Source organism: Crocodylus siamensis, chromosome 5, assembly GCF_052110815.1.
Source record: "Crocodylus siamensis isolate JL-2025a chromosome 5, ASM5211081v1, whole genome shotgun sequence".
NCBI lineage: Eukaryota > Metazoa > Chordata > Crocodylia > Crocodylidae > Crocodylus > Crocodylus siamensis.
In genome coordinates this window covers 66897996-66911040 of record NC_143399.1, presented here as the reverse complement: position 1 = coordinate 66911040, position 13045 = coordinate 66897996, and the positions used below count along the sequence as shown (strand labels likewise).

The 13045-nt window shown below is 42.3% G+C and overlaps 1 protein-coding gene across 7 annotated transcripts in view; it reads right to left on the bottom strand.

Moving 5' to 3' along the window:
• Nucleotides 1-13045, bottom strand: part of FNDC7 (fibronectin type III domain containing 7) — a 32291-nt gene that overhangs the window by 10723 nt on the left and 8523 nt on the right. For 6 of the 7 annotated variants that reach the window (XM_090048765.1, XM_090048769.1, XM_090048766.1 and 3 more), the window contains 6 exons: nt 6062-6316; nt 4245-4502; nt 3197-3451; nt 2104-2358; nt 1192-1452; nt 45-74 (listed from right to left, as the gene is read on the bottom strand). In XM_090048765.1, coding sequence (XP_089904891.1) covers nt 45-74; nt 1192-1452; nt 2104-2358; nt 3197-3451; nt 4245-4502; nt 6062-6316 — 1314 coding nt within the window. The remainder of the gene's footprint in view (nt 1-44; nt 75-1191; nt 1453-2103; nt 2359-3196; nt 3452-4244; nt 4503-6061; nt 6317-13045) is intronic. The other variant, XM_090048768.1, reaches the window with a different exon arrangement.

Sequence of the window (13045 nt, the reverse complement as noted above, 5' to 3'; positions counted from 1 at the left end):
CCATCATTTTCTTTAGAGGTTAAATTGTGGTAGTATTGTCTTACCCATTCCAACAGAACTTCCAGAGCATGTCACTGGAATGAAACACACAATAATAATCATGTGAATGTTCAGCATCTAATGTTACGATAGAAATACAACCAAAACAGTGCACAATAGCACATTATCTCATTGGATTTTTTTTCCATTATAAATGGTTTGAATTTCAATTTTTTTTCAAGAGGAATTCTTTTTGTTCAATGCTCCCACCTTTCATTTTAAAACTACTTTTTGCTTGAAGAATGTCCATTTTGAGCCTTTGTATTAGTGCAGACAGACTCTATCTTGAGATCATCTTCAATAAGCCCAAATCACAAACTGTTCTCCCTCCCCACCCCCCGTAGTCTATACCAAAGCTGTCCAATAAGTTGTGCTGCTTATTTTTTCAGTGCAGCACCAACATATCTTCTGCTAGCTGGTTTGTGTAATGATCGTCTCCGTTTAAGGGCAATGGATTGTAAAGGGGAGGATGCAGAAGAATGGGAAGACAAGAAAAGGAAATTGTGGGATTGTTGGATACCATTACTGCCCAGTCCATATGCTCTCACCCCAGAAGGATTTCCTGTGTTTTAAGTTTGCAGGGTGAGGAAAGTCCCAAAGGCGAAAGAAAAGGGTAGGCTAAGAAGCAAGCAGCAGTGTGTTCCACCTCACATGGAGAAGTTAGCAGAACTTCCAGGTTAGGGGTTGAATACCACTAGGAGCAGGTGGTTAGGGTTTAACTGGCTTTTAGGTATGTGCTTGAGAATGGCCTTAAATTTCACCCCATGAGTGTTCACATAGCCTCAATTTGCTAATATAGGGATAGGTTACAAAAGGGCTGCTTTTTAAAATAAAACAATATTTTAATAATAAAAAAGCGTGTGTTTTTAAAAAACCTTAAGAAAAAGAATGCCAATGATCTTGAAAACAGGGCAAGGAAAAAACCATGCCCTTGACTTCCCAGAATGCTCCTTAGCAAGCCTGATCACAAACTGGTTGTGGGATGGCCTCTCTGAGGACCCAGTATTAGAACACAAAACTTTTGCTACATGATATCTATTTGCCTTCTCCTTTTTCTGACGCAACCCTGTCCTATATAAATATTCTGTAAATTATATTGATATACATTTAACAAAGTATACAGAGTTCAAAGAACAATAAGCTATGTTTTACCTGAGTATATCTTTTTCGGACAGAATGGAGGCTTTGTTCCCTTATCAGTAATCGGAGATACCATCACAGTATAGATATCCCCACAAGGTATCTCAGTGACATCACAAAATCTCAAACCAGACTTAGGGGTACAGGTGAAATTGCCTTTTGATCCATATAGATGTGTAGTATAGTTTATCAGGCCTGCAGAAGTCCTCCAGTATATTCGGATACCATTATTGCTCAATCTATATAATTTCACTCCAAAAGGACAGCAAGCACCTAATATGGAAAATAAACACAACATGTCTATAAATAGTTTAGCACTTTTGTGAAAGAAATTGTAAATTTTTCTTTATAGGTTTTTATCAGATGAAGTGAAAACTTCCCAGTACCTATACTTCGACTACAAAGATTTACAAAGACAGAGCAATTGTACCAAGTGGGGAACAGGGGAATAAAAATGACCCACCAAAATCCCAAGCAGACTGGGGCTGGAATGCAGCCTTGTTTACAATTGTGAATTGGAAATCTGGTCAGTATTGCTCCACAACCAGTGTAACAAGGAATATAACAAGCTCCACATCCAGCATAACAAGTTTACTGGATGCTGGATTGCTGCAGAACCTGTGATCCCTCTCCCATCTCCAAACTTTTGCTTGGCTCCTGCTGTTTGGATCTAGCATATAGCCCTAATCCACAGTGTAGAAAGGGAATCTCAGTTCCTATGTACAGATGATCTACCCATGACCCTGAAGCTAGACCAAGGGATTTAAGTGTCTAAATTTCATTGACATTACATCTATGTAAAATAGGGAATTGTAAATGTATTAACTATTGGTTTACTCTCAGTTACAACCTTAATATGAAACTAAGACTTTTTAGTATACTGTATCTTTCTTTTATTTTCTGTTGCATTTTTTGTTTACATACTGGAAGAATAGCCTTGATACGTGCAGTCTGATGTCAAGCCAGTTTCACTAATTGCTTTCAGCGACACTGTATAGTTGGTGCCACATGTGATGCATCCCAGGAGACACTGGTTTTGGAGGGTGTGGCACCTAGCCCATCCTTTTGGTGATTCCAATACTGTTACATATGTCTGTGCACCAGTCCCAGCAGACCAGCTGATATTTGTTACTGATTGCGTCAGTTGAGTTAATGTCAGATCATTAGGGCAACAAGGAGCTTCAGAGAAAACAAACAAAGAAAATTCAATCCTTTTCTGCTAAGATCATATGCAGTCACTTTTGTCAACATCTTTGGTTTAGATGTACTTAGTTTAAATAATGTTAAATTAAAAAAACTGTCAATTTTTTAAACATTTTTATTGCCCTTTAGGCCTGGTCCAGGCTTTGTCAAAGTCACTAGGAGACTTTCTGCTGATTCAATGGAAGTTGGATGAGAACATTAGGAAGAAGTACAATGTTAGGAGCAGTCCTTTAAAAATAAATAAGGGGAGAAGGGTGAAAGGAATACATATTTTTAGGCAAATATTACTGAAGTGGTTAGATATTAATCTTCATTCAGCATGTTAATATAGATCAAATATAATATACTGATAAGACCAGACAAAGACGAGACATTTTTTTCCTTAGTGAGATAAAGATATTATCCTTGGATTACTATGTGATGATTTTTATGAGCGAGTTCTGCTCAATGGAACAAAGTGAGTACAACCAGTCATTGAAATCCCAGCATCTCTCTTAGCCCTATATTAAAGATCTAATTGCTAACAAGAAAGTCATGCACTGCATAAAAATGGTGTGGTATGAAACCCTGTGACCCATGAAATAAATGCTTATAATTAGGGTTTCTCAGTATAATGTAGCCACTATAGAGTAACATGACCTCTATCTCACACGCATACATTTGGGCAGATGTCATATCATTCCATATTAAATAGTAATACACATATATACACTGTGAAAAAAACAGATAGACAGAAAACTATGCATATCTGTCAGAATTATATACATGGTAATGATTATATTTTCAGTTACATTTCATACTGATTGCCACATACCAGTTTCGAAAGGGATGCTGTAGCTAGGTAAGCTTTGTCCTACTGTTGTACTTGCCATGACACTAACAAAGAAGACCGATCCACAGGGGAGATTTGGTATGGAGCAGGAATTTCCAGAACTTGTGCAATGCCACAATCCAGCATCTCCTCTGGCAGTTACAATATATGTAGCTTCATCATTATTAGACCTCCAGTACACGCTAATTATGGAAAGTGCATCCTTTGAGATATTTGTTATTTCAGGACTGCATGGGGCTGAAAGATTTCAAATTGAGCAGGTTTAGGCTGTGAATTTATCAATATAGAACTCTTCTTATTGTAGATGGTGGTCAACAGCTGTGAATTATTGTAGCTATTTGACAAAGGCAATTTAATTTAGTAATTTTCTATTCAAATAGTTTGGAACAGTTTACAAGCACATGCATCTTAAATAAATATTACAGACACAATTCTTGATTAATTGATCAGCTAAATTCCACAAAATACATAGTGGGATCATAATTCTGATTTTAAAAGTGCAGGGCTTCAGTAGTTTTCCACTTAATTGGGTGCCTGATTGTGGATTTAGGAGTCTACATACACCTTTAAAAAAACAACAACAAAACCCCCCCATTATACTAGGTTTGCTTTTCTTTGTCAACTAGACATAACAACCTTACTTAGCAACTGGATCATAAAATTGCTAACTATTTATTTCTTATGTAAATCATAATTGTTCATATTGAAGGCTTGGTCTTTTTGCCTGGGTTTCATTCTAAGACAGCAAAATTATTCAAAAGTATATGATGAGATGGACAAATATCTATTTCCAGTTAAAGCAACATCACCTCAGTAAATTACTGGTTGTGATATAAACCTTTGAAACAAAAAGGAAAAAGTGAAATGTTGTTAAAACCATGAACCATTAGTCCTCATTTGGTGATGTTGCTTTTACTGGAAAATGATGTTTGTTTATCTCATAATTGTGAATCGCTATCATCACTGGTATCTGTGGTAGCCAATTAATTTTTTCTTGTATAAAGAAAAGAAAGAAAAATGGTCAAAGTACCTGTTAACACACATTTAGATGCACAGGATGTGTTGCTTCCCCTGATTTCACTGAAAGAATAAACAGTGATGTTATATTGGGTGTTACACTGCAGTGAAGACAGAGTGCAAACTGTAGCAGTGTCATTACAAAGTACCACACCAGTCCAATCAACAGCTTTTGTTTCATACATTTCAGCACCACGGACAGGAGACCAAACAATCTCAATTGTATCGCTGGACACAAGCACTGGATGAATGTCACTAGGGCAACACGGTGCTAAAAACAAAGAAAGAACATCAACACTACTCATTATAAACTGAAAAATGCTAAATATTAAACTGAACAGTATCCTGTGTACAGAAACACATCTGATTTGAACATTTCAATCACTGATCTTGAAGTACCTGTTCTTAAAAAAAAAACAAAAAAACCCCCCGAAACTAAAAGGCAACCTGAACATGAAACTGCAGAACAAGAAATCATCCACAAACTGCATTATATTAACATTGGTCTCAACAGAAACTCTGAATTCTTATCTCACTACTTGGGCTAGTTGTTTGCTCCAGTGTTTCTCGTGGTTTTAACTGCCATGTTTCTCTTAATCCCCCAATTACTTCTCTTAGCAGCATTCCCCTCCCCTTTCCTATTTATATAAAATCTTTTTTCCCCCTTCCAGTCCATTTGCAGCATCTGATGAAGTAGACTGTTGCCTATGAAAGGTCATGATTTTCTGAACCAGTATCAAAAGGTGCCATCCTGCCCTAATTTATGCTCTCATTATCAAAAATTGCCATATGTCACCCACACTGAAGAATTTTTCATGCAGCCAAAGCTAAATCTATTTGAATCAATTCCATGTCCCTTATTTGAACACAGAAAATTCTATTTTACATCCTCTTGTGGGCAAAGAATATTCTTTCATCTATTTGGAGTCTTGACTGCAGTAATAATTTACTAATCTGAAAATAACTCTTTATACTCATATTGTGCCTTCCATTTTAGGATCTGAAACATTTAGTAATTGCCAAGTTAAGCCTCCAAAGAGCTCAATGATCTATGCATTTTCTCATTTTACAGATGGGGAGAACAGAAATTTATGGAAGTTTGGGAACTTACAGCAAGGCTATGGCACATCCTGAATGAGAATTCAGGTTTCTTGACTCCCAGTATTGTGAATTACCCATAAGAGTATATTCCCTTCACTTATCAAAATATCTTAGAATGCTCACACCTTTCAGAATTTATAAATTCATGTTGTCACACTTGACTAACACATTGGCTACTCAAGTTAACATTGATTGTGGTTTAAAATTGAACCCTCTAGTATATTTGCTAAATGCACCTTATGTTGTTGGTGGTCAAATGGCCAAACATTTTCCTTCACTTTTTTCAGCAGAAAATTGTCTTTCAATTACACAGTTTGTTGTAAAGACTGTCTGCTTTCCATAGAGAACTATAAGTCATTGTTGAAAACAGAAACACCCAAAAAACCTGAAGTGTTTGGTTTGGGGAATGCTGCTGTAATGTCTCATGCCCCCATTCTGCTAAATAGTCCAGGTTCCCTAGGCAGCCTATGTTTTCCATGATGTACCATGGTGGCTCAGAAAGGAGACCATGCTGCACCATAGGAGCCCAGTTTTCCAGATGAAAATAGCAGCTGTACCAAATATTAACTTCCAAGAGGTACTGCAGAAGCCGCTAAAACTGAAATGTTCTGGCATAAATGTAACATCCTCTCCCATTTTTTAAAAATGTTTGATTGGGTCAGCTTTTCAAAAAAAAGAATTCAATCTAGAGATCACCAAATGCGAATGAGTAAATAAATTGCTACTTACCAGTAGTATAATTGAGTACTTCACCTGAGGGACTCTGCCCTGCTTTGTTGTATGCAAAAACACTAATGAAATACATGAAACCGCAGTCTGACTGGAAGTGGCACTGGGTATGGGATGTGTTGCAATGTACCTCCAAGCCATCATCACTTTTCACAAAAACCACATAATATTCACCAAGATCTACATCAGACCAGGACACAGACAGGTTACCAGGATCATCCTCTTCAATTGTTATACTTCCTGGTGCACAAGGGACTGGAAAACCAGATTTAAAACAAAAACAGGGGGTGGGGGAGGGGGATTATTAATGTATTTGAAGAATTTATTTAAATAAATACTTTTACTATGCAAAAAAACAAGGGTATTTAGAGTTTGGCATGTTGGATAGTTGAAACACACCCAAGTGAGAAAAGAACAACTTATCTGGATTTTTAAAAAGGTGCAGCAATAACATGTGGTTACATTAAAATGTTACTTTCAGAAGGTAAATGCGTATTGAGTACAGAATACATCATTTATATATTTTAAACAAAACAAAGTACATGCTACTGTAGTCACATGCATAAGAAAGATCTTGTATGGTTTAAAGTCCACATATAAATAATAGTGCTGTTCGAGGACTCCTGGTGCTCAGGCCAAGTCCCTGAGGACTGGAAAGGGCCAATGTGGTCCCTATTTTCAAGAAGGGGAGGAAGGAAGACCCTGGCAACTGCAGGCCAGTCAGCCTCACTTCTATCCTGGGGAAGGTCTTTGAAAAAATTATCAAGGGCCACATTTGTGAGAGACCTGCAGGGGAAGTGATGTTGAGGGGTAATCACCATGGGTTCATGCAAGGCTGATCCTGCCCGACTAACCTGGTCTCTTTCTATGACCAGGTAACAAAGAGCTTAGATGGGAAGGAGGAAGTTGATGTCATCTTCTTGGACTTCCAGAAGGCCTTCGACACAGTGTCCCACCCAATTCTGGTGGGCAAGCTGAGGGGCTGCGGCATTGATGAATGCACAGTCACATGGGTGGAAAACTGGTTCCAGGGGCGCAGCCAGAGAGCGGTGGTGGACGGGTCGATGTCGACCTGGGAGGGTGTGGGCAGCGAAGTCCACCAGGGCTTGGTCCTTGGGCCGGTGCTTTTCAACATCTTCATTAGTGACCTATACGAGGGTGTGGAGAGCACTGTGTTCAAGTTCACTGATGACACCAAGCTGTGGGGTAAAGTGAATATGCTGGCAGGCAAGGACCGCATCCAGGCAGACCTGGATAGGTTAGAGAAGTGGGCGGATCTGAACAGGATACGGTTCAACAAGGACAAGTGCAGGGTGCTGCACCTGGGGACAGGGAACCAGGATTATGGTTATAGGTTAGGGGCTGACCCTCTCAGCAGCACAGAGGCAGAGAGGGATCTTGGAATCAGGATTGACTCCAGGATGAATATGAGTCACCAATGCAATGAAGCAATAGGCAGAGCCAACTGCACCCTGTCATACATCAACAGGGGCATCACTAACAGGTCCAGAGAGGTCTTGCTCCCTCTCTATGCAGCGCTGGTCAGGCCGCAGCTAGAGTACTGTGTCCAGTTCTGGGTGCCGCACTTCAAGAGAACCTGGAGAGGGTCCAGAGGAGGGCCACTCGTATGGTTGAGGGCCTCCGTGGCCAGCCCTATGAGGAGAGGCTGAGGAACCTGAATCTCTTCAGTCTCCGCAAGAGAAGACTGAGGGGGATCTTGTGGCTGCCTACAACCTTATCAGGGGCCACCAGCAGGGACTCGAGGAAAGTCTGTTCACCAGGGCCCCCCTTGGAGTCACCAGGAACAATGGCCACAAGCTGAGGGAGGATAAGTTTAGGTTAGATATTAGGAAGAACTACTTCGCTGCGAGGGTGGCCAGAGCCTGGAATAGGCTTCCCAGAGAGGTGGTGCTCTCACCTTCCCTGGAAATCTTCAAGAGGAGACTGGATAGGCACCTGGCTGGAATGATCCCTGCCACCCCCAGTGCTCCTTCCTGCCCATGGCAGGGGGTCAGACTAGATGATCTGTCTAGGTCCCTTCTGACTCATTGACTCTATGATTCTATGAGCACAGGCATCAAATATTTAAATAAAAAAGTGTCATGGTCTTATGGCAGGAAATTGAAGGTTTGAATGGGCTGAAAGCAGCTGGCATGTGAAAGCTTTTACATAAGAAACCCTTATATATTGAAATTCTATGGTGGCGTTCCAAAATAGCACCTATAAATGAGAACCATACTGGTAATTGACTTAATAACTCTTCTGCTTTCCCTTTCTGCTTTAAAGGTTTTTATCACAACCAGCATTTTGCTGCAATGGTGCCGCTTTAACTGGAAAGATGTTTGACCATTATAATAACCATTGTCATTGGTATCCATGGTAACCCCAGATGTCCCAGTGTATATCATGCCTCCATTATGCTAGGTACTGTACAAATACATTATGCTAGGTACTGTACAAATACATAGGCATATATGTTCTGTGATTTTAAAGTGATCCAGGAGAGAAATAACAGTATTATTAGACACCAGAATTGGAAAGATTGGTTGAACTGTATGGTATTTTCTATTTCAACAGCAACTTGCTTTAAAGAATTTCAATGCACTTTTCTAAGGATGCACAAGGTTGACACACCAATTCGTGAAGCATTCCATATTTAACAAACAAACAAACAAATAAAAATGCTCTCTTATTAAACCTCATGGACAACCCTTGAGACTGGGCTATGGTAGGGAAGCAGCAACATTATGATCCTATAATTGTTGAAACTGAGTCAGAAACATGGCTAAATGACTTGCCTGTGCTCATGGAGTAAGTCTGTGTAAGAAACAAAAGGCCTTTACCATAAAAATCTATCATTCATTCTGGCCCCAAGCTCCTGTGAGGCCTCCATCCAGACACGCCCCTTGGATGGGTCAGCAGTGCCCTCGCCTGCTGTCTGCGGGGGTTGCCTGGCAGGACCTCTGAAGCCTAGGGGGTAGCGTGAGGGCCAGGGTTTCCCTTGCCTGTGCCCAGATTGAGGTCCTGGAGGGACAGGTGAGGAAACTCCAGGAAGAGGTGAACAGGCTGTGGGGGATCAGGGCTGCAGAAGATGAGATTGATGAATATTTTCATTCTCTGCAGGGCCAGACACCTGGTGCATCATGTGAGAGTCCCAGGACAGCTAAATGGAGGATGGTCACCTCCAGAGCTAGACAGCGTGCAACTGTGACTGCTTCCCTAATGCAACTGGGGAACAGATACAAAGCCCTGGCAGCACTAGAGGATGATGCAGCAGAGGAAGCCACAGGGGAAGACATGTCCACAACAAACACCAATTAGGCTGAATGACAACTGAGCAGCTGGAGGAAGAGATGCTGGGTCATCATGATGGGTGATTCCCTCCTGAGAGGTACAGAGAGGCCTATCAGTCAACTGGATCCCATGGCATGGGAAGTTTGCTGCCTACCTAGAGCCAGGATCTGGGACATCACTGCGAGGATTCCCAACCTCATCCAGCCCTCTGATTGCTGTTCCATGGTCCTCATCCATGTGGGCATGAATGGTGAGGCCAGGAGTAGTCTAAATCACGTCATGCGTGACTACTGGGCTCTGAGGGCCAGGCTTAGGAAGTTCTCATCCATCCTTCTGGTCAGCAGTTGCCATCAGCATCAGGACACCTGCATCAAGAAAGTCAACCTCCAGCTCCAGAGTTTGTGCCATCATGCAGGTTTTGGCTTCTACAACCATGATCTGCACTTCCATCTGGGGTCCTCATCTCTCTTCTAAAGGTAAGAGTCTGTTCTCTTCCAAAGGGCTTTAAACTAGGTTCACTGGGAGATGGGGAAGCAAAGGATAAGGAGAACCTAGGATCAGCGAGCCACGAGCAATGCACTGAATCACCTCAGGTAAGCACTAAGGGACCCAATAAACATCAGGAAAAGGGGGTACCAAGGGCATCCAATAGGGGGCCTAAATGGCTCTACACTAGTGCTAGGAGCATGGGGAACAAGCAGGAGGAACTGGCACTCCTGCTTGCAAGCAACAACTTCTACATGGTTGAACTAACTAAAACCTGGTGGGACCCTACTCAAATTGGGTAGTAGGCATTGAGGGTTACAGGATGTACAGATAGAGTGGGGAAAAAAAGAGGGGAGGTGTTGCTCTCTATGTTAAGGAACAATATACATCCTCTATTATCAAGATGGCATCAAAGGAGGGCCAAACCAAGGTACTGTGAGTCAGGATACAAGGGGGCCGGGGGAAAGGGACTTGGTAATGGGGGTCTACTATAGACTGCCACACCAGGAGGATGAGCTAGACCTGGAATTCTCCAGATAGCTCGGTCGAGAGATACGGTTGTCATGGGTAATCAAAATTACCCTGACATCTGCTGGGAGGAGCAGTCAGCCAAATCTAACCACTCACATAGGTTCTTATCTGCATACAAGACCTCCACTTAATGTAGAAGGCATGTGATCCCACTAGGGGAAATGCCTTGCTGGATTTGGTGTTAACTACAGGGGATGACCTGGTGAGGAATCTGCAGGTACAAGGTAACCTAGGGGATAGTGACCATCGACTGATTGAATTCACTATCCGGCAAAGGGTGGGTAAACTAACCAGCAGGGCTGAAGTGCTAAACTTCAGAAAAGCTAGTTTCAGTGTGCTCGGGAGATTAGTTAGTGAGGTATTAAAGCTCAAGAGCATTGGTGAAATGAGGTTCCAAGAAGGGTGGCTGTTCCTCAAGGGAGCGATCCCACAGACGTAGAAGGAAACAATCCCATTGCACATAAAAGGGGGCAAAGGGGCCAAGGAGCCTTCTTGGCTGAACAGAGAAGTGCAGGAAAGCCTAAGGGCAAAGAACGAGGTATACAGGCTTTGGAAACAGGGAGTAGATAACAAGGAGGAGTATACCTCCCTGGCACGCATTCACAGGGAATCAGTCAGGAAGGCCAAAGCAGGAGGGATAGACACAGGAGGGACACTAGCACACCAACTGTTAGTGCAGACTTAGTGAAGGGGCACTTTGAGGCGCTGGATATGTTCAAATCAGCGGGCCCAGATGAACTTCATCCAAGGGTGCTGAAGAAATTGGCCAGTGTCATAGCAGAGCCATTGGCATGGCTGTTCAAGCACTCGTGGTGTTCCGGTCAGGTGTCAGAGGACTGGAAAAGGGCCAATGTGGTCGCTATTTTCAAGAAGGGGAGGAGAGAGGAACCGGGAAACTATAGGCCAGTTAGTCTCACCTCTATCCTTGGGAAAGCTGGAAAAAATCATTAAGGCTCACATTTGTGAGAGCCCAGCAGGGGAAATAATGCTGAAAGGGAATCAGCACAGATTCACTGAAGGTAGATCCTGCCTGACTAACCTTGTTTCTTTTTATGACCAGGTCACAAAATGCTTAGACGCAGGAGTCAAGGTAGATGTCATCTACCTAGACTTTAAGAAGGCCTTTGATATGGTACCACATTCCGTTCTCATAAATAAACTGACAGGCTGCAATGCAGACAATTACACAGTCAGGTGGGTGGCAAATTGGCTTAGGGGTCGCACCCAGAGAGTGGTGGTGAATGGGTCAATATCAGCCTGGAAAGATGTGGACAGTGGAGTCCCACAAGGCTCGGTCCTTGGACCGGTGCTATTCAATGTCTTCGTCAGTGATTTGGACGAGGGCGCAGACAGCACCCTGTCCAAGTCTGCAGATGATACCAAACTATGGGGCAAAGTGAACACACCCAAGGGTAGAGGACGGATCCAGGCAGATCTGGACAGGTTGGAAAAATGGGCAGAATGAAATAGGATGCAGTTCAACAAAGACAAGTGCAAAGTGCTGCACCTGGGCAAAAAGAACCACCAACATACTTACAGGCTGGGGGATGACCTCAGCAGCACAGCAGCAGAAAGGGATCTTGGAGTCAGTTGACTCCAAGATGAACATGAGTCATCAGTGTGACAAAGTGATCAACAAGGCTAACTGCACTTTACCATGAATTACCAGATGCACGACAAACAGGTCCAGGGAAGTGATGCTTCCCCTCTACGCAGCACTGGTCAATCCACAGTTGGAGTACTGCATTCAGTTTTGGGCAGTGCACTTCAAGAGCGATATGGAGAATCTTGAGAGGGTTCAGAGGAGGGCCACTCATATGGTCAGAGGCCTGTAGGCAAGGCCCTACAAGGAGAGGCTGAGGGACCTGGATCTCTTTAGCCTTTGCAGGAGAAGGCTGAGAGGTGATCTTGTGGCTGCCTATAAATTCATCAAGGGAGGGCAGCAGGGAATAGGAGCTGCTCTATTTACTAGGGCACACCCTGGAGTAACTAGGGACAATGGCCACAAATTGATGGAAAGCAGATTTAGTTTGGACATTAGAAAGAACTTCTTCATGGTAAGGGTTGCCAGTAGCTGGAAGGGGCTTCCAAGGGAGGTGGTGCTCTCCCCTACCTTGGGGGTCTTCAAGAGCTAACTTTCCCTATCACAATCCTGGCAGGCTGAGGGGTGCATAAAGCTACGGTCAGTATTCCTGTAACAAAGATTTCCCCAGGGGGTAGGGGTTGTAGTAAGTAGGCTGATGCTGAAAGGTGCAACACGTATTACCTGGAAATGCTAAATTGGCTCAGTGAAAGTTTGGAGAAACTTACACAAGTATTTTTTTAAATAACTGAAGAGCTATGAAACTGAAAGGGGCCATTTTGTTCTGTCAGTTTCTTGCTTTCAAGGGAACAATTTTACTCTAATGTTTCAGAATAAAAATACAGCTCAATTTCTTTAAAAATATTTTTTAATTAAATAAACAGCACTGAAAAGCTGTTTCATTGTTGTCAGGAACACAGCCAGGAAGCAGCACTCCCAGCACTGCCTCCTGGAAATACCAGCACTTAAATGAATATTGTAATGCCAGTATTTTGACAAGGTAGTGTAATTACGTATTAGTAAGTCGTTTTAAATAAGGTAAATTATTATATGAGCGTATTATATGAGGAACACACACTCATGGTACTTAA